The sequence below is a fragment of the Myripristis murdjan genome, chromosome 11 (assembly GCF_902150065.1).
Source record: "Myripristis murdjan chromosome 11, fMyrMur1.1, whole genome shotgun sequence".
NCBI classification, from domain to species: Eukaryota; Metazoa; Chordata; class Actinopteri; order Holocentriformes; family Holocentridae; genus Myripristis; species Myripristis murdjan.
The window spans coordinates 14,237,043-14,262,101 of record NC_043990.1 but is presented as its reverse complement, the minus strand read 5'-3'; the positions used below and the strand labels follow the sequence as shown (position 1 = coordinate 14,262,101).

Below are 25,059 nucleotides of genomic sequence, written 5' to 3'. Positions count from 1 at the left end.
GGTAGGTATAGGTATTTGATCAAAGATATAGTGATATTTGATTCTCCCCATATCTCCAAGCCCTAGTACTGGTTAAGTCTGGAGGGATTCAGTGAAGATGGAGTGAAGACAGGAGTGATTTCCATCATAAATGTCTTAAGCATCCTTCCTGGGATGCTGTCCGGACCCAGGGCCTTGCCAGGCTTGCACCTGGGCAGTTGCTGCTGGACATCCTCCTCTGTGAAGAGGGTGGGGTGTGTCTGCCTGTATGGTTTCCATATTACTGAATTCTTGTTTGAGTTTGTCCTTATGTCTGAGTTAGGCTTTCCTGATGTCATTTTTCACAGAGTGGTTAATGAGGGAAATCAAGTCTTCACCGTGAAAGGCCTGTTGTTTCTCCTTTAGTCTGTGTTTAATGTGGAGAATGATACGTGGTTTTGAGTTGGGGGATCAATCCATCTCAGTCAGACTTTACTATTCTGATGGGGATGGTGGTTGATGTGCAAAACACACATCAGTCAGTCCACGCAAGGAACCCCTGAAGTCATGCAGTTCTGCATCCTCTGACCTCTGGTTGATGCTGTATGTTTGTGGCTTATGATGTTTCAGTGTTTATTTGTGTTGTAGACGCAGGAAGATAGTGTTGTGGTCCACAGAGTCTAGAGGTGGCTATGCTCGGGCAATGTAGGCATCGGTGACGTTATCATTGCGTAAGTCCAAAGTGTTTCCCCTTCTTGTCAGGACATTCACAGATTGCTTTATTGAGAGCAGAACACCATTCAGGCTGCAGCTATTAAGGACTATTTACCTTGCATAGCCTGGGCACTCAAGGCTGCTAGCTCAGCTGCGGCTTTGGTGTTAGCACTGGGTTGCATGTGAGCACAGCTGATCACCACAGTGGTAAATGTCCTTGGAAGGTAAAAAGGGTGGGACACATTGGTTGTTGACATAGATGCAAACCCTGCCACCCTTTTCCTTACCGATTCCCTTGTCCAGTCCACACCGATAATGGTGTCAAAGCCAGTGTCCTTGTCAGAAACTGACTCATCCAGCCAGGTTTAGGTTAGGGCGATGACACAAGCCTCCTGAAAGGCCTTCTCCACCAGGCACCTTGCACGTAGCTCATCCACTTTACTCCGGAGAGGTTGTACATGTGACAGTATGATCAATGGAGGGTTGAAGGGACGTTTCCTCAATCTGGTGCACACCCCTCCCCACTTTAGTCTTTTCCTCGGCTGGGGTAAGATATCAGCTGGGATGGCAACAGATGGTGTGAAGCTGCAGAGGATGGAGCTCCAGGATATTAGATCAATCAAAGCAAATAGTAGCAACATTCTTGTTGGTGTAGGTGATTCTCTTGTTATCTCAGCCTAATTTAAAGTAATGGGCAGCAGTGTATCATTCCTTGGTGTTGACAAAATGACAATGAAGTGCCAGCATCTCAGACATTGCTTCCCTCATAATGCGTCCTAATTTGGATGTTGCCTTTTACCTCATATATGTTTGAATCAGCTGTTTGGTGCAGATTCTTAAGAACTCTCACAGACATTGTAAAACATTTCAATCAGTGTAAAATAGGTTTGAACATTTCTGATTTAAACATACAGCACGTATGCAGAGCAGTGTGTACTTTAAATGAATGTCCCTCATGACTCAGACCACCAGCTGCAAAAAATAGGCGTTGCAGAATACAATGTTGAAAAATGAAACTAACTGGCTATGCATTGGAGGTGTTGAGAAATGTGTGGTCAGTGGATCACCTTTGAATAATATTCATTGCTGCTTAATTTGACAGTCATTACCCAGTTTATTTGAGGTGATGACTTTAATTCAGATGTACAATATCCATGTGTTTTTGCAGTTCATTTTCCATATTTATATAATGTTGAGGCACCAGTAGTTTAGTAATCTAGTGATTACGCTCACTTTAGTAGAGGTGAAGTGTTTTCCTAAATCCCTGTCCACATAACTGGCTCACAGAAATGCTATTAGGCTTAAAGAGCAGGGGTAAATTGCAACATCATCTCTTTTACTCTGACGTGATCCTGTCAGTTTTATGTGCCGCCCTTCATTCTGCAGGATAAAACGCACAGGAAACAGCATGTGCTACCTCTCGTTAAAATAGACATATCTCATTGGTAGCTGTTATTTTTTATGTCATTCTGTAAGTTAAATTGCTACTACTACTTTGTTATTTTTCACATATGGTTTAGACCTATTTTAATGCGCCTGGATGTGCTTAAGAGTTGAATGATGGCAGTTTTTCCCTGCCTTTTGCCCATCTGGAATCTGAAGCTACATCAGTAGACTCACAGTGAGTTTCTCAGCGTAGACCTCTGTCTATAGATGACCTCTCAGTAGCCTAAATATGTCTGCTTCATAGCTTATCACATTATTATAGCGGGGGATAATCAGTGGCACAGTGAGTAACAGATAATCACTCTATAGGTAGCGTGCACAATGCTGTGTGAGTCAATCGTGCTCTCACATAAGTATGACAGTGCAGGTTTTCAGTGAGGAGCTGGTTTGCTTCGAACATCCATCACAGCTTCTGCGTTTGAAGTTTGCTCCTGCTAGGTAATTTTTCTGGGTAGAGCTATATGTAGAGTTATAATAAAGGACAAACTGTCATTTTGTTGTGATAAGGCATGTTTGGAGCAATTTATCTGAGCTGTGGTGTGTTTATTCCTTTAGTTCATTTTGTTTGGGCAGACAGGGCCATTTGAGCCGATGGGCTCAAAATAATAAGCATGGGAATGTGATCTGAACACACTACAGGATATGACCCCCATTTTTTTTTCTTTTTTGGCAGGGAATCAAGATAGTGTTGTTGATATTGAATACCCATTTGTTGCTCATTCTTAGAAAGCTCATAATAACAAAATTGAAAGAGAGATAGAAGGGAATGACATAACAAATGACGTAGGCCAGACTGTTGACCATCCTCATGGTATGCATCTAGTCAGGCTGGTGATTAGCAGGGCAAAGGCCATCATTCTTCTAGCAGGACAAATAACATGTTAATGAAAAGAATCCCCCCCAAAAAAATCTTTAGTCAAGACAGCGACACCCTATTGTAGCATTCAGCTGTAATGTTAAATTAGATGTAAAGTGACTAACAGTGAAACTGAGTGGTAGTCACAGTAAACTGTTTGGGAAAATACAAGTACAATATGGAGTTTACTTCAAAGAAACATAAAAAAAATTGTTGAAACAAGAGAGGAATTACTTGTCTTTATTTTCAGGGGCCATTCAATGCCTCAGTGAAATGGACACAGAGAGTTTTGAAACCTTGTTACCATGTTTGCCTGAGGCTGATAGGTCTTGTTGAGAAATGTTGTCTCATGATAAACCAGTGATGATAAAGTCTCCTGCCTCACCACACAGTGCAGTTTTAGATGTTTGAGGAGACATCAGTTCAAGAACCAGCTCCTCCACCACATGGCAGCATTCATCCTTTGTGCACACCGTCTGAAGTCATGGCTGTGATGGTCCACCTTTGCTCTGAGAATCTCTCAAGCTTCTTATAGATGGATTTCAACCTGGTAGTGAATTAGACGGGCAGAGGAACTCTCAGTTGCTTTTATTTTGCTGTCAGATTACCCATCAGTACTTGCCAGCTGCAGTGCATGTGCTCAGGCTTGAGTCCCTCAAGCAGCTGGGTGTTGCCAGAACAATGTTTCTGACATAGTCATGAACACATGACATGGAAAACATGACTTTTCCCTCTAGGCCTCATTCCTTCTCACTGCAGCTCTCAGCACTTCTCCAGCGCCTTTTTAAATGCAAAAGCACGATGGGATAGTTTTGCCCCACATACCATGCAGCCTTTTTTTTTTTTTTTTGTATTTTTGTATTTGTTGGCACTGACACTTTGTGATGACAGTTTTCTGGGATGGGTTTTAGTAAAAACCAAAACATCAACGTCAGTGAATGAGTGTTGCATGTGTGATGCAATGTTCATGTGATGTCATATGCCAATTGAAACATTTTTCATTCACTTGAACTTTTCATTCATTTACACATTTGGGAAAAAAATGCAAGCCAACACTTGTCCATATAATTGGGAAAAAAAATCTGTTTTGCCCCTTTCAGAAATGCTGCTTTGAATTGTAGTATTTCTTAGTACATCTTAGAATATTTCAGCATATAAAAAAAATAATAATTAAAACAAGTTTACTTGGAATTTTTGTTTATTTACCTGGGAAGACAATTCAGATATAATCAGAGCATGGGAAACTGTTTTTGTTGTTGTTGTTCTTAGCCACTTATTATTAGCCACAGATAAAATAAGCCTGTGTAAAAATATGCATGTGTAAATTTTTTCAGACAGCAGATGGTGATGCACCTACGTAGTCTCCCTTCTCACAGATGGTGATACAGCACCAGGCCTCCATCCTACAGCACCCGGCCAGATAGGGCACTCCTCTCCCCAGCCAAACAGGACAGCGTATTATGATGTCCACTTTAGCAAAAGACTAGTTTATTTTGAATTTTCATCTCCAAAAACTCATCCAAGGTTATTCTTGCTGGCAGGTTCAGTTCATTTTCTGAGGTAAACTACCAAATTTGTGTCTTTCTATTTGAGCTGCAGTAAAGGATAGCCTTGATATCGTTTCATATGAGCTTTTCTGCCTGTTTTTGCCAGATTGTCCATCCTGCCAAGCTCCTTGTGTATGTTTTGAGATTGGGATTCATTTCTGCTAGATTGGCGGATGCACTGTTGGATGTGTGGAGGTGCTAAGACACAGAAAAAAGGTCCTTTGGGAGCAGGGGTGCATTTGGTTGCAGAGGCGGGGGACTTGGCCACAACACCCACTCTCAGCACTATTATTTAGGCCTCTAGTCTTATACCCAGTGACAACAAACCAATATAAATATTATTTGCAGAATTAGCTTCTGTATAAGTAGAATTTACCACATTGCATACAGTGTGTGTTAAAAGCATAGCCAGTCATAGGAAAATATTGATTTCGTCAATTCAACTCAAGCCAGTGTAGTTTACTATAATAAGAAGTTTTTTTGATGCCTGAACTACCTGAGCTATATAGCACTTGAAGCTAAAGTACAAGAATTATTTCCAACTACGTATGACCAGTGTCTATGCCTCACATGCTGGGTAATGCATGTTCATGTCACGGGGTGGATGGGCACCATCCAGACAGGTAAGCAGGCTTTAGCGTGGTATCCTTGGCAACAGGTTATGTGTCACAATCCATGCAACACCTGTGGTGTACCACCTGTAGCCCATGCTGTTTGCCCTGCTCAGTTCACTCTGCCGTCTATCTGCTGTCACTGCTTGCTCATGCATAATGGATATCAGAGATACTGCTTTGTAATTAATGCCATAATTTCCCTGGTGACAATTACATGTAAAACACTTGTGCTGCTTTTTTGTGAAGTGGAAAAAAAATAATTGTGTGTGTGTGTGAGAGAGAGAGAGAGAGAGAGAGGGTGAGAGCAAGTAAGTATGGGAGGGTGAGAGATAACGAACAGGTAGTCAAACATTAGACCTGTAGTTGTGCTTTTACTGGCCGTTAGACTGCACTTCAAGAATCAAAGTGTGATCCGTAAGATTGGAAGTTTTCTATGAAAACAAAAACCTTTAAGTCACAACAGAGTAACAAAACTTAATAAAATATCTTAAAGTTCTTGGTTATGGTTTAGAAAATAGAGAATCAGATCATATAACAGACTGATTAAGATGGGATTTTCCAGCACCTCTTTCTTTAAGAGGGAGAATTAATTTAAGTGACAGCCCTGTCAGAATGGAGCCATGGTGAAGATTAGGGAAGACTTAAGTGAACTCTAATCCCAAATGTAAAACCTCAGTTTGCACAACAACCCTAGAAACCCTAGAAAGTATTTTGAGGAGTATTCTGCTATCCGCCTCATATCAATACTTTCACAATATTAAACGATTACAGCATTTGTGTTTGTTATTTTTTTTCATGCTAAGTGAATCAGCATCAAAGTTTGGAAGAGGAAACTACATAATACCCACAAAACCTGTCATTTTTTTTTTTTTTTTTTTTTTTTTTTTTAAGCAGACATAGTTCACATAGTTTAAAAATGTAATCCATTTAGCTGGGAGCTGTTGATAAGATTAGGACCTGGCACAGCAAGAAGCAAGAGGCATATGTGTTGGGTCATATGGACACGGGAGGGGAGGATTCACTTGGAGTAAGGACGGCACCTAATGGGGGCACGCAATGCTTCGCTTGAGTTTCAGCAAACTGTGTAGATTTAGAGTGGGTTAATGGTTTTTTTTTTATTTATTATTAAATTTTATCTCTGTGTTAGCCATACTAATGGATTTATGAATTAAAGCAGACGGCTCTTGCTGTAAAGGCTGAATAATGTAGCCTGATGAACCAAGATCAGAGCTAATGCTAGCACCGGAAATACAGAGTGGCGTCTTTGTTAAAAGTCTTTTAAGGATGGCATCTAAAGTTTTTGCTAATGCTTTTAATTTAATTTACAAGGGCCACCTTTTGAGCCGGATAGTGTAATCTTGTCTCTAACCCTGCCTCTGTTTTCCCCTCTTCCTTCTTTTGCCCCAGTTGGCTGAGTACCGTCAGAGGAAAGCCCACGCAGACTCCCAGAAGAAACAGAAGAAGAAGAAGAAAAAGAAGCAAGGGGAGGACTCGGAGGAAAGGGTGGAGGTCGAGCAGGATCGTTCTGTGGAGGGAGAGGATGTCTCAGGCGGAGGAAGAGTTGGATTAGAGGAGGGAAATCAAGACCCACCCACCACAGAGGTCACCTTCGCCAAGACCCTGCGGAGCGGAGAGACAGTCAAGCATGACCAGACCTACACCATAGAGGTAGGAGGTTCTAACTTTCTCATAACAATTTATTAGTTTAAATAGAATAAAGATCTTTTAAGTATTACTGTGTGCCAGTCTTAACCCATTACTGTTACTGAACAGCAGAAACTTGGACAATAGTTTGTGGTTACTGGACTGATTGGACAGATTAAGCATCTCTTGCACTGAAACATTTAAATACATGATGTAAGATTATAAAATGATTTGTGAAAATAAATGTGAAAGAAGAGAGCTGCATACTTGGACAACATGTCAGTAAATAGTGGGTAATGTCGTTGTGACAAGATCATTTTTTTGGTCCGAGTTCTCATTAAAGTAGTATAGAAAGTCATGTTGAATGCAGATTATGGTTGATTGAACAATTAAAATGTCAAACATCAGAATAAACAAATACATCATCCAATAAATTCTTTATTTCATAAGTAACAAGTTATTTACATATGTTTGCATTTGTTCATTTCAGTGTTTCAAAGGGTCGAGCATATAGCGAGATAAAAATATCTGTCAGCTTCATCATTAAATTGATTTTTATGCACTAGATGGCCAATGATAGATAAGATAGATAAAATAAGACAGCAGGATCAAACACTACTGCTATATAAGTGACTAATTAGCTCTAAACCAGTCACCAGTCACCTCGCAAGGACCCCGAGACAGTTCTCAAACTTTTTGTGGTGTTGTGGCTTGTTGTGGCCACCATACCATACGTGTCTTGTCCAATCCTGTGCATTATTTAAATCACTCAACCATCTCGGCCAATCAAAGTGATAGTCCAGCAGGAAGTGCTTGTGTTCAGAGAGGGAAAGAAGCAAATGTAAGAAAAATGCTTAAGATGTGTTGAGTTAAAGATAAATTGGTATAATCACTTTGTTTTTCATCCTGTGTTTTGTTCCCTGAGTTTTGTTACTTCAGACACTTAATGTCATTGGTAGATTACTGCTAAACGCTCAGAATAAAGAGCCAGTCTTTTTCAGATGAGGACTGAAGTGACCAACATTTTATTTTCATTTCTATTTTTAAGGGAAATTCATTTTGCTTCTATTATTTGTGAGTAGGCCTGCTTATTTATTTTTTCTTAAACAATGGGTCTAAAATGAGTCTGGGAAAGGTAATTATTTTTTAATCTTACTTTATTACATTGTTTATTTACACATACACACACACACACACACACACACACACACACACACCTATACACATATAGGCCTACAAAGCATAAGCAAAATTCGATATGATGGCTTGGACCTTTGCTGGGGAGGAACTTGGAGTAACTGGACCCCCTCAAATTGTAATCGAATATGCCGGCTCTAAACTAATGGCCTCTAAAACCTCCCCTGAATTATTTTGAAAAGCAACTAGCTTGGTGCAAGAGGCTGTTTTGCAAGTTTTCCCCTGCTACTAATGATTGTAGAAGTTCCTCCAGATTTGAAAAAATACATCTGTCTTCGTCAGAGACGGCCCAGGTGTTATTGTCGAAGTTAGAGAATCTGCAGAAGCTGCTCTAAGAAATCTAAAGAATGATCATTTTCTTCTGTTTTGCCTGCCAACCCATAATGTCACGCAAGATCTCAGTGTTCACCTTTCAGAAAGTATTTGATGGTGTTGCTATGCTGAAGAGAGCATGAGCAATCGATTCATGTTCAACCAATCAAAAGTCAGGTTTGACACTGAGATGGTTAATTACCAGAAAAATGTGTATACAATATTTGTCTGTTTATTTATGCATGGAGATATTGATTTTATATAACATACACATCCTGCATGTTTAATTACAATGGCACTCCACTCTGTGTATGCCTGTATCTATTTATGTATTGTAATAAATGAGAACTGAATATTCCTCCATAGATTAGTTTATAATGTTGATAAATAATGTTCCCTCATGCTGTTTTGTTAGAGCTGACTAATTGCTTTGAGTGCCTTTGCAGTCTCAGCTCTGCAACAATGTTTTGACTGAGAGACGCTGGCCTCCTGCCAGGCAATCAGCGAATCTCTCTGCATCTATGTTTTACTGACAGTAAGAAGTCACATTAGATTGACATTTCTCTGCTAAGATTCTGATAAATCCATTAGTATTTCTAGCCGTTCGTTCATAATTAATGATATTTTGTACCTATTTGTCTTTTCTGAAAGCAGCACACCAAAACAAGTGTTTCTTTCCCCGTGGTGCTTCAGCCGCCAGTGTTTGATAAACTCACAGCCTCTCTAATCCTCCCGTACTCAGACAGACTGTAGAGCTTGTTAAGTTGCAGAGCTTCATGTCCACTCTGTCGCTAAATGTTTTTCTTTCTTTTTTTTTTAACCTTACCTAGATCAGTATTAATGTAGTAATATTTTGAGACCTTCTGTGTGAAAGTGGGCCTTAATTGATCTCCTCCTCTGAGTTTTGCTGCTGCTGTGTCCTTGTGCCTTACAAGTCCTCGTTAGCTGTCATGACAACCAAGACCACAGGGAGGACAGAGCCGTGCTGCAGGAATGCATGGAAATACAAGGCTGACTTGAAATCGTTGTTGCAAGTAGTTGTGGCGATCTTTGAACTTGCTGATTGTTCCAGTTGTCATCAGGGGAAGGGGGCAGTTTCCAAAAAGACATATCAGTTAATTTATGTTGTCTTTGTCTTCACTGAGTTCAGTCCAAATCAGGTTTTTACCAACAAGCGTGACTATATCTCAAGTCACTCTTCTTTTCGGGGAAATGTGAATGAGTATTGATATTAATCTATAGTATTAATCATGGAGCTGGGTAAAGAACACAATAAATTTCAGAGGAAATATGAAGTCTTTAGCAGGGAGGATTGTTGTATGTTTTAGAGGGATTGTGTTGCAAAATTAAGGAATGGCATTATTTATATTTATACAGTAAGTTCATGGTTTTTGCAACATCTTAAGAAAATCAGCCCAGCCTTAGTTGGATGCCCAGATAAAATTTTGGAAAAATCTGGAAAAGTAATGACTTGTGTTATTTGAAATGTTTTATGATTCGTCAGTTTTTGTGGCCTAAAGAAAAAATCATAAAAACAGTGCAAGTCTAAAAATCATTCATTTATTTACAGTATGTGGCATGTCTTTGCCTTCACTAATAGGTGTAGTGCTGCTGTGGAGGCTGTTTCCATTTTGCAGAGACTTTTGAAAGTTTTTGAAGGTCCCAGGGGCTTTGGCTGCACTTTTAGCAACCCAGTTCTTCCGTCACACACTGCATCATTTACAGACAATTAAATGTTCATGCATTCAGTCTGAAAGTCTGTTATTGTTGCACTGTATTTAAGATAAAAATCCACATTCAATTAATTTCAGCTTCATGTCGGGTATTGTATTTTTTAAAAATTGGCAAACTCTTGTTAGAAAATGTGTTTTTACCTATGATATACAAACCTGCCACAAAAGGATTAAGATAGCTTGAAAATTAAATTACTGAATGAAAGAACTCACTGAAACAGCATTATCTGCTTGCTGGCAGGAAATCATCCTTTGAAATAATTGTGATTAAAAAATATTCTGCCGCTGACACTCATTTTTATCACTTTCCATCCCTCTCAGTACTTTCATTTTATCCCCACTGCACTGCCTTCCCCTGAACCCACTGTACATTTGACCTGATACACATTACAAAATTTCTGGTTGCCATGGAAACAGACAAGTGCCTTTAAACAGGTTGAGCTGCCTCGGTCTGTGTGACCGATTCCTTGCAACTCTCGTCAATGGCCTGAAGGTTGATTGAATAGATGGGTGTTTTTATACATGGTTAGTTTTTAGCCTTGGGATGGACACACGCTCTCTTTCTGTCTCTAAAGGCTCTGGGACGTTTTTTGCAGCGCTGCTGTTTTCTAGACCGTAGTTGTTATGTATCACCAGGAAATGAACCATTTGAATTTTAAAAGACTGAGTCTCTCACCACGTCGTCTGTAAATAATTCATATAGATAAATTATTTAACCTCTTGGAGTTCAGTGTATTTTTTCCGTGTAAACTTTTTAATGTGCCATTTATCTCACAGCAGCGTATGTTCTCAGCTAAGACTAATTGGTCAGGGGTTTGATTGTCCTCAGAGATGCTGTAGTGATGCAGCTTTCCCTGAGCAGGACCGGGTTGCTGTGGAAACACAACAGCTTCAAAGTTTTCCCTCCTCAAGTCTTTTCACTGGCATCTGAAAGAGCCGCGGTTATGCTCGTGAACACAGATGTGATGTGTTGTGGCTCATTGACATGTCTTAGACTTGAAACCACACACACACATTTGCAAATCAAATTAGCCTCAAACACCCAACATGAGGTGATAAGAAAATGTTTGCATATCATCTTTGTTTCACATACCTCTCTTTGTCTGAGTCGGCCACTAACCCGACTTGCACACTCTGTTATTAACAACATTTTGAGAAGTTGCAGGAATAGTCTGTCTCTGTAAAATCTGACATTACTTTGCCTTTCTGGGTTGATACAGTTTCAACCTCTGATCCAGAAATGATTCTTAAAATAGACTGCAGTAATGGCTGTCATTATTCTGTGTGAATGAGATAGGAGCTGGGCTGGCAAAAGTAGGTTAAACCCAGGATTTAGAATAGGGTCCCTTCTTTTGGAAAGAGCAGAACTTGTTCCTCATCATTATAATTGATCAAAATATAGATAAATTATATCGTGGAATTGACCAGGATACTTTTGCTTTGCTGACTTGGTCTGTTCTCCAAATATGTCTAAATATTTGCTGCAAAAAGCTACTGGAATTGTGTTGGCAAATCTTTGTTATGCTAAGATATCCCTTCCCAATCCTACATTATCTTTACCTTTTGTTTTTGAGAAAACAGACCTCACATTTACATTGCAGCTGCATTTCGGACTGTTTTACATGACTGAAGCTTGGATAGTATGGAGTACAGTCATTATTCACTTGCAGCTAATGCTATACTGCTGCCATAGCCCTTGATCTGTTCTCATTCTCTGTTGTTGTTTTTATGTTGTGATGCAGCTCACTTGTTTTCTGTAGGCAACTTAGATTGACCATGACTTATGTTTTCCCTCAGGATTTTTCCATGCGAGGTTGATGAAATGTCTTTACTCTTTTCTGTTGCAGCCCGAGAGTGAGGTTTCCACCACCGCTGAAGATTATTCTTCTGAGGTGAGATGAGCTTTGTGTCAGTTTTCTTTTCCTTCATTTTATGCTAACTGTGCTCGAAGGGTTTCTCATAATGCCCAGTGTATACTTGTGTGACCTGCACAATACAGTTTCTCTGCCTCAAGCTGCAGATGAAGTTGTGGGTGTGTGTAGAGCCTCTCTGTGTAGGCTAAGTGCACCTCTTGAAAATTTCTGTTGTGAATTGCTACTTGCATATTGTTGCACAAGAAAAGATTGTTTTCTTGGTTTATTTAATGTGAATACAGATGCCTAGTCACATTTAAGGCTAACTACTTTGTACTTTATAGAGTCATAACAACTCTGGAGTCAGCAATGGGACAGTTTCACGGTCCCTTAAATATAAGACAGTCTCTTAAATATAACAATGGCATAATGACTTCTTGGAGATCATTTGGTGAAACGCTGGCAGAAGATCACAAAGAAACTCATTCAAAATGCACAATCTGTGCTTATGATAACTTAAAAAACTCCTCTTGTAAAATGTCTGTCTAATTTTTATGTACCCATTTCAGAAGTAATTTGCCTTTCATCACATATTAACTTATCTATTAGAATTCATTCCATGAAGGGTGATAGTGTTTGCAGTACATTGCCCAAAGTTATATAGTTAAACTTTTTCATTAATGGATGATAAATCAATAATGATCACCTGCCACACTGACCAGAGACTCGTAATGTTTTAATGGGTTTATTTCTACAATATCAATATCTTTGTTTTCTACAATTGATATATCATGGTATTTTCCTGTTTTCAAACTTTGTCCCTGCTGGCTACCATACACACGCAACAAATGCCAAGTGTAAGATAATAATTTAAAGAAAATCATAGCGCATACTTTTGTTCCCAGCAAAATCAGGATTGTGAAATATTTTCACAATAAAACCTTAATCATTTTGTAATCAAATATTTTCTGAAAATACGTGGGCTTTTCCATTTCTCTGAATTCTCAACCTATAGCAGTCACTGACAATATTGTGAATTAACAGGTAAATGGGTGCCATGAGATGAAAGTGAACCTAATGAAGTCCTCCAAGGATTTTATCTGGGTACAGTAATTTGCTCGAAGTAATTCTTTGCTTTTGGTTCTGCTAGCAAACCCACTGACAGCTGCACTTTACTGTCTGTTTGCTTTTCATGTTGTCCTCACTGAGATTTCCTGTAACCCACTAACCAAGCCTCTATTATGCTGTGCGTCTTCTTGGTAATTCACTATGTGCCTACATATTAGGTATAATTTGAAAGCTGGACTTTAGGAAACGCAAAAAAAAAAGTGTGGGTATTTTTAAATTACCGTCTTTAAAGCACAAATGGTGCAGGACATTAGGAGTGAACAGGGCTTTGTGACATTTCAGAGGTGTAAATTACTCTAAAAGCTGAAGGAGAACCAAGTGATGAAAGGGGAGTGAGAGAAAAGAAGATAGAGGACAGTGAAGAGCCTGGAGGATAGAGAGAGGACATGGGGTGTTACACAATGAGCTGTTTTCTATGGCATCAGTAGTGAGGTAATACTCGAACCGGATGGATAGAAACCAGACAGGTGCTGATAAATACATCTGGAAAAGACTGAATAAAAGGGACTGTGTTTTAAGTGACCTGCTAATTTAATAATAGAGATACAAAAGAAGATAACTGGTGCATGAACCAAGCCTATACTGATCTAATTAAATATTAGTTAACAAGTTAAGTAATGATTGTAGAATATACACTCAGTGGCACTTTATTAGGCACACATGGACAATCTAATGCAATCCAATATAAATGTTCTGCCATAAAGTTTACTTTTCTGATGCCTGTAATGCTCAGGTTTTCTTTTTGTTACACTAATAGAGGTATTCATTCAGTTCTGTGTTTGGCATTGAGCTCATAATTAGTGGTGCTGCTGTACTGGACTGCATTTTATTGAGAGGTATTTCTAATATTCTGTCCCCCCTTATGTATGAAAATAGGGAGGACAAAAAAATAGAAACGCCTCTAAATATAATGTAGTCCAGCACAAGACCTCTGCAAACTACAGCCTCAATAATAAACACAGAATTAAATTTACATATTGTCCACAATGTCAACACAAATTGAACATGATAAACTTTATTAAAAGGTGGAATTAATGGCAGAGCTGTTGCTTTGAACTGCATTAGACTGTGCAGGTGGACATGATAAAGTGGCCACTGAGTGTATAATACTGCTGTTAGTATTGATACAGTATATCAATATCAGTATCAACTAACATAAAAACAGTCATGCATAAAATAATTTTGATAGGTTTTCCAATTCCTTAGAATGTGAAATGAAACATTTTTCAGGTCAACTGTGAGCAGGTTTCAGCAAAAAAACAGCTTAAGTTGTTAACTGATGATGGGTCACTTTAAAGGAGATGGTAAAACTTAAACACCAAACTACTGGCTTTTGCAGTATGAAAAATCTTGCGTCTTGGTACGTATTGAATTAAATTCCAGGTCCTTATTGACTCCCACCTAGAGAAACCAGCTGGCAGACTTCCAAAACAGCATCTGGTTGTTGGCTGCCGTAGTGCATTTTGATTGATTATCTGTGGCGATCTGGAAAGTTGGTTTTGGCCATAACAGGCCTCTAGCTTTAAAATCCAGCCAAGACCTTGACACCTCAAAAATCAATATCCACACTGAAAACAAGTATATCTTTGCTACCCATTTACAGTTCTGGCTGCTTTAGCTAACTGCTGTCACTCTTAGATGGTGGCTAATGTGCTAATCTCGTGCTTGAAACCTAATCTTTCATGCCTTTCCAAATGCATGTTAAATGCTGTGCTAGCTCCACTTTTTTCCAACTCAGGAGGAGGTGGAGCCTCTGCAGCAGGTGACAAAGGGAGGCACAATGCAGGACATGGAAGATGCCCTGGCTGCCAAGACCCAGGCAGTGGAGGAGCTAAGCCGAGAGCTTGAAGAAATCAGGGCTGCCTTTGGCACAGAAGGAGTACAACAGGTAACGATCATACTATTTATAGTTACTGAAATTTTAGTCTTTCTTTCCCTTCTACATATGAAGCCTGTGTACTTGCCAGCATTAAGTAAGATACACAGTGGGCATTGCTTAAATTAAATAAATTTGTAGAGAATAACCAAAATTGACCATATAACCAAAATGTTGTACACATATTAAATAGCAAAAACAAAAATATAGGCATTACGTGTGAAATGCAGTTCTTTGAGAAGATAATATTGCATATACCTTGCAAATAAGCCTGCAGCTCAGAATCTCTGTTTATGATTCAGCTAGACTTGAGTTGATGATTACCATAAATTTAAATCCCAGTCTGGAATCTAATTATAGCTACACCTGCTGTACTGTGGTTGCCCACCGAAGTATCAGTTGTTAATGTAATTTTATTTGTTTGTAAATATTTATGTCCTTTGTAAATATTGGATCAGAATGGACCTTTATTCTGAGTAAAGATGGGATCTGAAAAATCCTATTTCTTTCTCATCATTATCTGTTATCCATAGCCCTTTAGTAATTATTCCTTTCTTTGCTGTTTTATAAAACCTTTGATCAAGTTTTCCAATAAAGCCTTCTTTCCACTGTGGTTTTCAAGATGTCTTTCCCTCAGGATAATTGCTCTCTCTTCCTCCCCTCTGCATTATCTCAGTATTAATGCACTGACTGTGTATAGTTAAGTTTACTTAACTACATTATGCTCCTATAGCTGCAGGACTTTGAGGCTGCTCTGAAGCAACGAGACGGCATCATCACCCAGCTGACTGCTAATCTCCAGCAGGCTCGCGAAGAGAAAGATGAGATCATGAGAGAATTCTTGGAGATGACAGAACAAAGCCAGAAACTACATATTCAGTTTCAGCAGGTGGGGGATCTTAAATTTTCTCCAATCTAGACTTCTATGCCATTTAATCTCATCTATATTATTTTATTTTGCCATAGCCAGTCATATACCAAATCATTTATTATTCTGTGTGGGCGAACCCTCTCGTGTTAAAAATAGCACATTATTTTTCCAAAATTTGACTTTTGCTGTAATGATTGACAATAACAGCTGCAGGCAGGGGAGACGCTGAGAAACACCAGCCACAGCAGCACAGCAGCAGATCTTCTGCAGGCGAGGCAGCAGCTTGTCCAGTACCAACAGCAGCAGGAGGAAATTAGCATTGAGCTCAAAAAGTACCAGGAAAGGAGCAGTGAGCAACTTCTGCAGATCAGCCAGCTCCAGCACAAGCTCAGTGAGATGGAAATGGTGAGTGGTTTCCTGGTGTAGGTTTGCTAGATTGTTATTTGAGTCTTTTACGTATCTGTCCATCTGAATTTGATTATTAAAATATTCTCAATTTTGTCAGCGCTGTTCCTGTATTTCTAAGGTATCCTTCTCTTTTTAGTCAGGGAGAAGATCAGAAGAATCATTTGCACAAAGGATAAATGAAAAAGACCTGCTGATCGCTGAACATGAACGAATTATTTCAGGTCATGAACAGTCCCTGACAGAATTAAGAGCGGAGCTTACACGGAAAGGCAGAGCAGCAGAGGAATCATTTGCACAAACACTAAAAGAGAAAAATCTGCTCATTATGGAGCAAACTGCGGTAATTACAGAACATGAGCGGTCATTGAGCATGCTTAGGGAGGAACTTATCCAGGTGGGTAGGACTGCAGAAGAAATCGTTATAGAAAAGGCAGATGATAAAGACCTCATCATTGCAGAGCAAGAGAGAGTAATTTCAGAACGTGAATGCTCTCTTACCCAGCTTGAGGATGAGCTGGAGTCCTCTGAGAAACGCCTGAATGACCTCCACCAGCAAATGGCTTCAAAGGTACTGGAACTTGAAAAATGCCTGGATGAGTTGGAAAGCAGCAAGTGTGAGTTAGAAAACTGCAAATGTGAATTGGAGAGTTGTAGGTTGGATTTTGAGAAAGAGCGAAAAGAGTTGGAAAACTGCAAGGGTGAACTTGCAGCGTCCAAACAGAAGGAGCGAATGTCATCTAAGGAAATCATGCAGCTCATGGGCACTGTAGAAGACCTGCAAAAACGTTGTCACCAGGGCAGCCTGTCAGAGAGTGACACTCTCCAACGAATGGAAGAGGAATCTGTCCGGAAGCTTGATATTCTCAGGGCAGAGCTAGATGAGATGTATGGCCAGCAAATTGTCCAGATGAAACAGGAGATTATTTTACAACATAAAGCAGAAGTGGAGCGATTGATCCAGCAATATGGTGCTGAAATTGACCTGCTAAAAGCCCAACAGCCATCTCAGACTACCACTGTTAGCACTGTTGAAGTGGAGGCATTCAACATCAAGATTAGAGAGCTTCAGGAGACACTAGAGGAGTCCCAAACAATGCACAGTAAAGCCAAACATGAGCTGAGCCAAGTTGTTCAAGAGAAACTCAGCCTGCAGGCCAAGGTTGAGAACCTTCTCCAAGAGCTCCATTCTGCTGAAGATAAAGTGGAGCAGGCCTCCCGCAGTCTCATCTCTCAGGAAAGCCAACAAGGTGAACTGCAGCACCTTCAGGACACTATTGACAATCTGAAGGGTGAGCTGGCTGCTGCTGAGGAAGCTGCACAAGAGGCAGAGGCCAAACACGAGTCAGAGATAACAAACTACAAGATCAAATTGGATATGCTTGAACGGGAGAAGGATGCTGTGCTGGACCGCATGGCTGAGTCACAAGAAGCTGAGCTGGAAAGACTGAGGACGCAGCTTCTCTTTAGCCATGAGGAAGAACTCACCCATCTCAGGGAAGACCTGCAGAGGGAGAGCTTCCTCAACACAGAAAACCTCCTCAATGAAGCCTCTAACAAACACGAGAGAGCCTTAGAAGAGCTGCGTATTGGTTATGAGGAAGAACTGTCTTTGTCACAGAGAGAGAAGGAAAGTTTTGCCACAGAGCGGGATGAGCTTTTACACCAAATACTTGCACTGAAAGAAGATCTGAAGCAAGCTTTGGAAAGCTCCAAAGCAGATGAGCTCGTCCAGCAGCTCCAAGAGCTTCAGATGGAAGTAGAGGAGCTGAGAAAAGGAGGTGATGAACGAGTTAGAATGGAGAAGGAAATTCAGACTTTACTGATGAAGATCAAGGTGCTAGAAGACGAAGGAAAAGAGAAAGAAGTGTGTTGGGAGAGCAAATGGAAGGAGCAGGAAGCGGAAAAGGAGATGTTGATGGATTCCAGCAATGCTTTGAAAGGGCAGTTAGAGTCATACAGTAATAAAATTGAGTCCCTCACGGCAGAGAAAAATCAAATAGAGCAACAAGTTGTTGAGCTGAATGAGAAAGTCGAAAAGCAGAGGACTACTTTCTCTTTTGCTGAAAAGAACTTTGAGGTGAACTATCAGGAGCTTAAAGAGGAGTACACATGCCTTATTGAAGCAAAGGCTCAGTTAGAAGAGAGGTCACTCAAGGAGACTCTTGTGTTTGAGGCAAAAATTGCAAGCCTCCAGTCACAGATTCGGGAGTTGGAGGAGAGCAGCATAGATATCAAAATGGAGGACACACACACAGACGGTAAAACTGTGATAGAAAAAGATACTACTGAATTAATGGAGAAGCTCAATGTTGCTTTGAGTGAGAAAGAAAGCTTAGCTGGGAGGCTTTCTGAAGTTACAGAGCAGCTGACGTTTACAGAGAACAGATTGGGAAAACTGGAGGGAGAGCTGATGCAAGTGAGACAAGAAAACAAGGAGGTCATTGCCCAAAATGAAAGCTTGAGAAAAGAACTGGTAAGAGAGCGAGACGTGAAGAGAGAGCAGCTTAGAGGGCAAGACTCGCAGAGCAAGGCTGAGCTCCAGCAAGGAGAGCAGACTGTTGCCTCAGTTTGTTCTGTAGAGGATCATCACTTTCAGATTCAATCTCTGCAAGGGGAGATAGAGACTCTCCAGTCCCTGTTACAGGCAGCTGAAACTGAGAGAGACAGCATTCGGCATGCCATGGAGGTCCACAGGCTTTCGCAGACTCCATCTCCAGCAGCGGTCCAGTCCTCAGGGGAGGGACCTGTTGAAGGACGATTCTCCCCGCAGAAACCCACAGCCTCAGGGTCAAGCAGGCGCAAGAGGCGGCAGAGGTCGAAACAAGAGCGCAAACTGGCAGCAGACAGCAGAGAAGTAAGACAAAGGGAGGAGGAGGAGGAGGAGACGGTGGTGGAAGAAGAGAAATCTACAAGTGTCGCAGAGCAGGAGGTGCAGCCTCAGATGGAGAGCCAGGTTACATCGTGTTCAGAACAGAGGGCCAGTGAGGAGGACTCCACTGACGGGTACCAAGGAGACGGAGGCAGAGACTACATTAACAAATGGGTAGGCACTCAAAAACATCTACTGCAGCACTCTCAGCTAAAATGGCCCACTGCCTTTTCTCTGTCAGTCGTAAGTCTGATTAAATTACATTTTTGACTGAGCTGTTAAGAGGCTTTTCAAGAACCCAACAGTGCTAGGAGGGGTGTACATGATTAGTGAGGGTAGTTAAAACTGCACCCTGAAATTTATCACATTTACTATCAATGCTGTGATTTGCAGCATTGTTATTAGTTATTAATCAACATTTGGTCTTTATACAAATCTGTAGATCACATTCGTAGCCTAGATAAGGCTTTATCTTTGGACTGAATATGACTGAGACATTTTAGCACTGGAATGTTTTTTCTCTAGTGGCTAATGGTCTTGATTGCAAATTGCCTTAGTGTCTGCAGGTCTGCTCTCAAAAGTAGCATTGAGTAGCACAGTCAGCCTGTTGGGTCATGAGATATACATATGTTTTTTCTGTTTATGCAGAGCACCCATTGATGTGAAGTGGGGATTGAGTGGGAGCATTACTGTAAAAGAGAAAAAATCATGTTCAGTACAGCCTGCACATAATTGTGAAGTATCAACACTATATGTGAATATACATACAGTCAGTTTCTTCACCATTAAAAGGACACTGTTTCACATCACTGTACAATATTTATAATCTGCTTTTGTTTGATGCTGCAAGTCTTCATAGTGAATACAATGTTGGTTTTGAAAAGGGGGTAAAAAAAAATCACCCATCTTTTTACAGCTGTGAAGCATTATCATCACATAGAAATGTGTACAATGTAGTTTCTTTCCATCCTGCAGGGAGTAAGGGGTGTGAGGTGAGAAACCATTTTTCTCCAGTCACCCCTTTGTATCTACCATCTCTATGCTCAAGGCTGTGCCTCAATAGGACAAGGCAAAAGATACTGAACAGTGTCTGTCTGACATTTCACATCAGTGTTCCATGTTGTTTTTGCACCTCCTGACTCGGAACACTAGACATGGACCAGTATCACGTTTTAGCATCATCACTGAATCTCGGCCAAACAGTCAAAGATATGCTGAAGCATTTTTAAAAATAGATGTATATCTAGCTCCCAGCCATTTGAAAACGACTTCTCCAAGTGCTTGGCATGGATAACACACATTTTCCTTAAAGGAGAATATTTAATCTTCTGTATGAATCTTTCACACGTTTGTGCACTCAGCACGACAACATAAAGCCAAGGTTTTATTGAGGTGATGTATGTAGCCAGACATATTTGCTGGCCAACCCTTTATAAAAGTGATACAGTGGCCTAATAAACATGGTCCCCATGGGGTTGAAAATAGAATTGGCATATTAGATTTATGGTTCAGAATACGTTGATTGCAAAATGCATTATCAACCATCACTTACACTTAATACAAAGTTACTGTCTGCTCCTTCTCAGGAAGTGATCCATCAACTGTGCTGAATGTATTTCTTTCCATCAGCATCTTAATTGTCCGTGTTTTCACTGGCATCACATTTGATACAATTGTAAGCACAGTATTTATCTCCTGCTTGCTTATTAGGTGAGAAGACATGGCGTGGAGCAACAAATGGAGCCTGTTGTGCGGCTGGGCGCAAAGGATGAGGGAGAAACTGCTGACCATGTAAATGTCACTCAAGCTCACATCCTGCCTGTGCTTTTCATTGCTGAGTCTTAGTCTTTGATACATCATGCGTTGGGGTGTAAAGGTCAATCAGTAGGAGCCCCAACCTAGAACTGAATACTGTTGCATGAGCAGAAGTTGCTGTAATTGTGTCTTTAGCAGGGCTGGAATCTAAAGATGATCATTTTCTTGATACATTTCTGTAATTTTCATAATAGAAATGATTCATGCTGTATTTCAGTGTTTCTTCCACGTAGCAGTGGCAGAAAACACCATTTTTATTTATTAGTTAGGCATTGCTCGTCTTTTATCTGCATGCTTTAAGCAGCCACATCTGAGTGCTAACAGATTTGAATGGATCATGCAGTGCAGTATGCAGGTACAGATGGGGAAATTGTACCATAATAAAGCAGCTTGAATGCAGCCTCTAATTAAAATGTAGAGTGCACTCAATAGGTCTTGCATCAAAGGTAGCAAAATCACAATTTTCTAGTTGTGTAGCCATAACAAATTCATGCTAATGCATGTGATGAGTAAGAAAGAAACAAGCCCCATTTTGCCTCGGTGCTTCATTATAGAACTGGTAATAGCAGGCCTCTCATGTTCTGCTAAAGCACAGATGGCTTATGCCTTTGCTGTGTTTTAGAAATAGGATTGGTGGAATAATGTTATCAAATAATTAATCTCCCATGAGCAGGCAAATGGATTTTATGTTGCATTATGCAGTTTGTGTTAATTAACCTAAATATTATTATTATACGTGTTATTGCTATTACTTAAAATCAACCTTTTCCACACATGGAAAGATTAACTGAAAAAATGAAAAGGCTTTTTGCCCAATGGTCCATTCCAGCCATGTTGATTGGATGATAACTTCTTCCTGTTGTTAGGGTGAGTGCAGACTCCAGCTTGAAGCACAGCTCATCAGTCTGTCTCAGATCCATGCTGCCCAGATCGAGCTGCTCCAAGAGCACACGGACACCCGCACACACTCTCTGGAGCTGGAGGTGCAGCACTTGAGAGAGCACAGCAGCCGAGGTGAGTAAATATGGAGTTGGATGTTAGCCTTTGTGTGCATCTGCATTTGTCGCAAGGCAGTGGTTCCCTCTGAGCTGCTTTTGGTCCATCATTCATAAAGCTGCTATTGTAAATTGATTAAAAAAAAGAATAATTTTGTATCCAGCAATATCGTCATGCTTGTGTGGCTGTGCGTGGCTATATTTGATGTTAGAAGCTGTTAGAAGTATTTATGTTCAACAATTGTTATGCAATCTTCTGCCTGTTTTTCTCAGATGAGCCAAAGATCTTTAAATACCAGAATGTGGTGCAAGCTGTGTCAGAGGAATGCAACAGGCTAATACTGGTAATTATTTCAGCTAAATAATTATTGTTTTAATGTCTCAAGCTGTGTAGATGTCACTGGATTTTGTTAATTTGCATTACCACAAGGTTTATAAACTGATCTGTACATGTTTTTTTTTTTGTTTTGTTTTTGTTTTTATCAAACCTTCACTTGTAAGTTTGTTCTCACTTCTCCTTCAGTCTTTTAAGAGGATTTTTGGTGAAGAGTTCTTGGAGAGTGTTGGTCAGGTCGCTGTGGAGGGTTCACTGGCCACTTCAGTGGAAAGACAAGAAACCAGTGATTCCACCTCTGTCTCTGAGGCCAGAGGTGAATGAATACATAATATCTTTTTATAAGGAATAAAACTCTATTATACAACAAATATTACTGATAATAACTCATGTGACTCCACAGATTCTTAGTGAAACCAGTACGGTGGGCCAACATGCCATTCGTTTTACTATTACAAAGTGCATTGTCAAAATGTCAGCCAATCTGGAAAAGCTGTTGTTTTGTCTTACTGTAGAGCTATGCAGGGAACTTCAGCAGGTGAAGGAGAGGATTGAGCAGGAACATGATAGGCTGTCGCAGCTTCAGGCTCTGCTGAGGGCTGATGGGAATAAGGTGAAGTTTTGCAGATCTCAGTCCATGTTTCAGAGAGGAATTATTTTAATCAGATAAATACATACTTATTATTATTGGTTTCCTAGATAATGGCAATGCAGATGGCATACGATGACCTGAAGACTAGCAGTGAGAAGGAGATCTCTAACCTACGTATGCAGGTTGTCAGTCAAAGCCCCTCGACATGCAAAGGTAAATATGGACTTGCACTCTTGATTCCCCGCTCAGCAAAGTTCAAATCAAATGACAACTGGCTTTGATAGGTTTAATTTAATATTGTGTACCAGTCAGCGGCAGACCCTGTACTTCTGCTGCTGCCCCACATAGTTGTGGTCACTGTTAAACCTGATTGATGGCTGCCATGGTGCACACATGTGCATTTTGAGAACATGCTGGTGTGTCTATTGCACATTTTATCTGTGGGCAACTACAAAGAGAGAAATCATGATGTGTATATGCTGTAAATTGTCAATATGTAAACTGCAAGCATTTGCTAATTTGTAAATCATTCAAAGAAGGCACTGTCATTATTTTTTTTTATCCTTAATATGTTATTTTATTGTTTGTTGTATCGCCTTCACTACTCTGTATATGCTCACTCCTTACTATATTTTAATATTCTTTGCCACTTCAGTGACCTTGTTTCCCCAAAAGGAAGGTTGTAGACTCTTTTATTTTATTCCACTTAATAGCATATTGAGTTTAACATTTCACCTCTGTTTTGGCTAGATCCGGAGGAGCAGGCTGGCACGCCGTCCAGCTCTCTTCCCGGGGACCTACAGAGGCTGAAGGCCGAGGCGCAGGAGAAGCAGCAGCAGCTGGAGGAACGGCACAGACAGGAGGTGGAACATCTCAGAGCTTATTACCAGCAGCAGGCTGCAGAGACCGAGGAGCGCTACGCTACCGAGCTCATCATGCTGGGGCGGCGTCTGCAGGAGGTCACAGGCACTCAAACCCAGTTCAGGTGATGATGCTGGAAAAACACACCATGTCACGTGAATGCATGAATTTCACTTTCACTGTTTTCCATTAAAACCATGTAAAACAAATTACATACAAAATATACCGTATGTGCAGAGTTCCCACTGGTCATGGAATTTCAAAGAAGTCATGGATTTTTTAAATTGTTTATCCCAGCCAGGTAAAGTCAGGGAATTAAATAAATTCTTAGGACAAGCTATGGAATATCATGGAATTTTTTTCAGCCTTAATTATTAAAAAAATGTCAGTAAGTAGTTATTCACTAGGCATAGCATTTATTTTACATTGTGTTCATGTTATGCTCACCTCCCTAAAACAATAACGAGGTTTAATAAAACCAGAATCTGAAGTGTGCTTAACATTGTTGTCAAGGAAAAAAAATGTCGTGGAAATTTTAAAAAATTTCACCATGGAACGTCATGGAAACACAAAAGCGCAGTGTAGGCAAATATTCCTGAATAAACATGTACCTGCATGTTTACTCAGGTGTGTTTCTATGCCCACCAGGTACCAGTGCAGTTGTAGTGCTAATAGCCATAGTGCTACCAATACCAAAACCTAATGCCAAGAGGTTGGAGTACTAATAGCAAGAACAGCAGAAATAATAGTAGCATATATAGTACTTGCCGCAGTAGTAGTAGTGTAGTAGCAGTGTTAGTGGTCCTCATTAACCAAATTAGGATAAGAAACTACATTTTTCCAAAACACATGATAAACTCTAAGAGTGTATTAATGGTTGGGCAGGAACCATCACAAGTGCCTTCAACTCAAACCGTTAAAATGTTCTGCTACTCATTAGAAATGTGTGCTCAAATAGCCCAAATACTTTTTCCTCCTCCTTTCTGTGAACACCAAGTGAAAGATGGTTTACTTAACGTGCACTCTGAAGCATAATATTTTAATTAACATTTCTTAGACAGACCGGCATGCCACACTGGGTGAGCGTTTCCAATTAAGACGTATACAAAGTTCTGGTGGTTCATTTTAGCTTGATAGCAGTTTGTCAAGAATATAAAATGATCAGACAAGTTACAGAAAGTATGGTGGTAAAATATGTCATTGTTGCAGTTTTTATTTAATTATTTAGTTGGTTGTTTATTCATGTATTTATTTATTTGTCCCCTACTCAAATACTGTCAAATCAGTTATGGGTATTTAGCAACTCCCTACTATTTCTCCTTTTTGTCAGAGGAGTTCTTGATGAACTGAGCTCAAATTGTTGTTACTTGTCTAACCAGGATTGTCTAACAGACTCAGACAAGCCACTTAAATAATAAATAAAACAAACTCACTGC

General features: G+C 40.1%; 1 protein-coding gene across 4 annotated transcripts in view; it reads left to right on the top strand.

The window, feature by feature from the left end:
- Window positions 1–25,059, top strand: part of akap9 (A kinase (PRKA) anchor protein 9) — a 75,771-nt gene that overhangs the window by 4,653 nt on the left and 46,059 nt on the right. For 3 of the 4 annotated variants that reach the window (XM_030063611.1, XM_030063614.1, XM_030063610.1), the window contains exons 2-15: window positions 6,543–6,803; window positions 11,869–11,913; window positions 12,919–12,978; window positions 14,741–14,890; window positions 15,612–15,767; window positions 15,957–16,154; window positions 16,294–19,200; window positions 20,737–20,817; window positions 21,708–21,855; window positions 22,110–22,180; window positions 22,360–22,486; window positions 22,686–22,783; window positions 22,870–22,975; window positions 23,513–23,747. In XM_030063611.1, the coding sequence (XP_029919471.1) occupies window positions 6,543–6,803; window positions 11,869–11,913; window positions 12,919–12,978; window positions 14,741–14,890; window positions 15,612–15,767; window positions 15,957–16,154; window positions 16,294–19,200; window positions 20,737–20,817; window positions 21,708–21,855; window positions 22,110–22,180; window positions 22,360–22,486; window positions 22,686–22,783; window positions 22,870–22,975; window positions 23,513–23,747 (4,643 nt within the window). The remainder of the gene's footprint in view (window positions 1–6,542; window positions 6,804–11,868; window positions 11,914–12,918; window positions 12,979–14,740; window positions 14,891–15,611; window positions 15,768–15,956; window positions 16,155–16,293; window positions 19,201–20,736; window positions 20,818–21,707; window positions 21,856–22,109; window positions 22,181–22,359; window positions 22,487–22,685; window positions 22,784–22,869; window positions 22,976–23,512; window positions 23,748–25,059) is intronic. The other variant, XM_030063613.1, reaches the window with a different exon arrangement.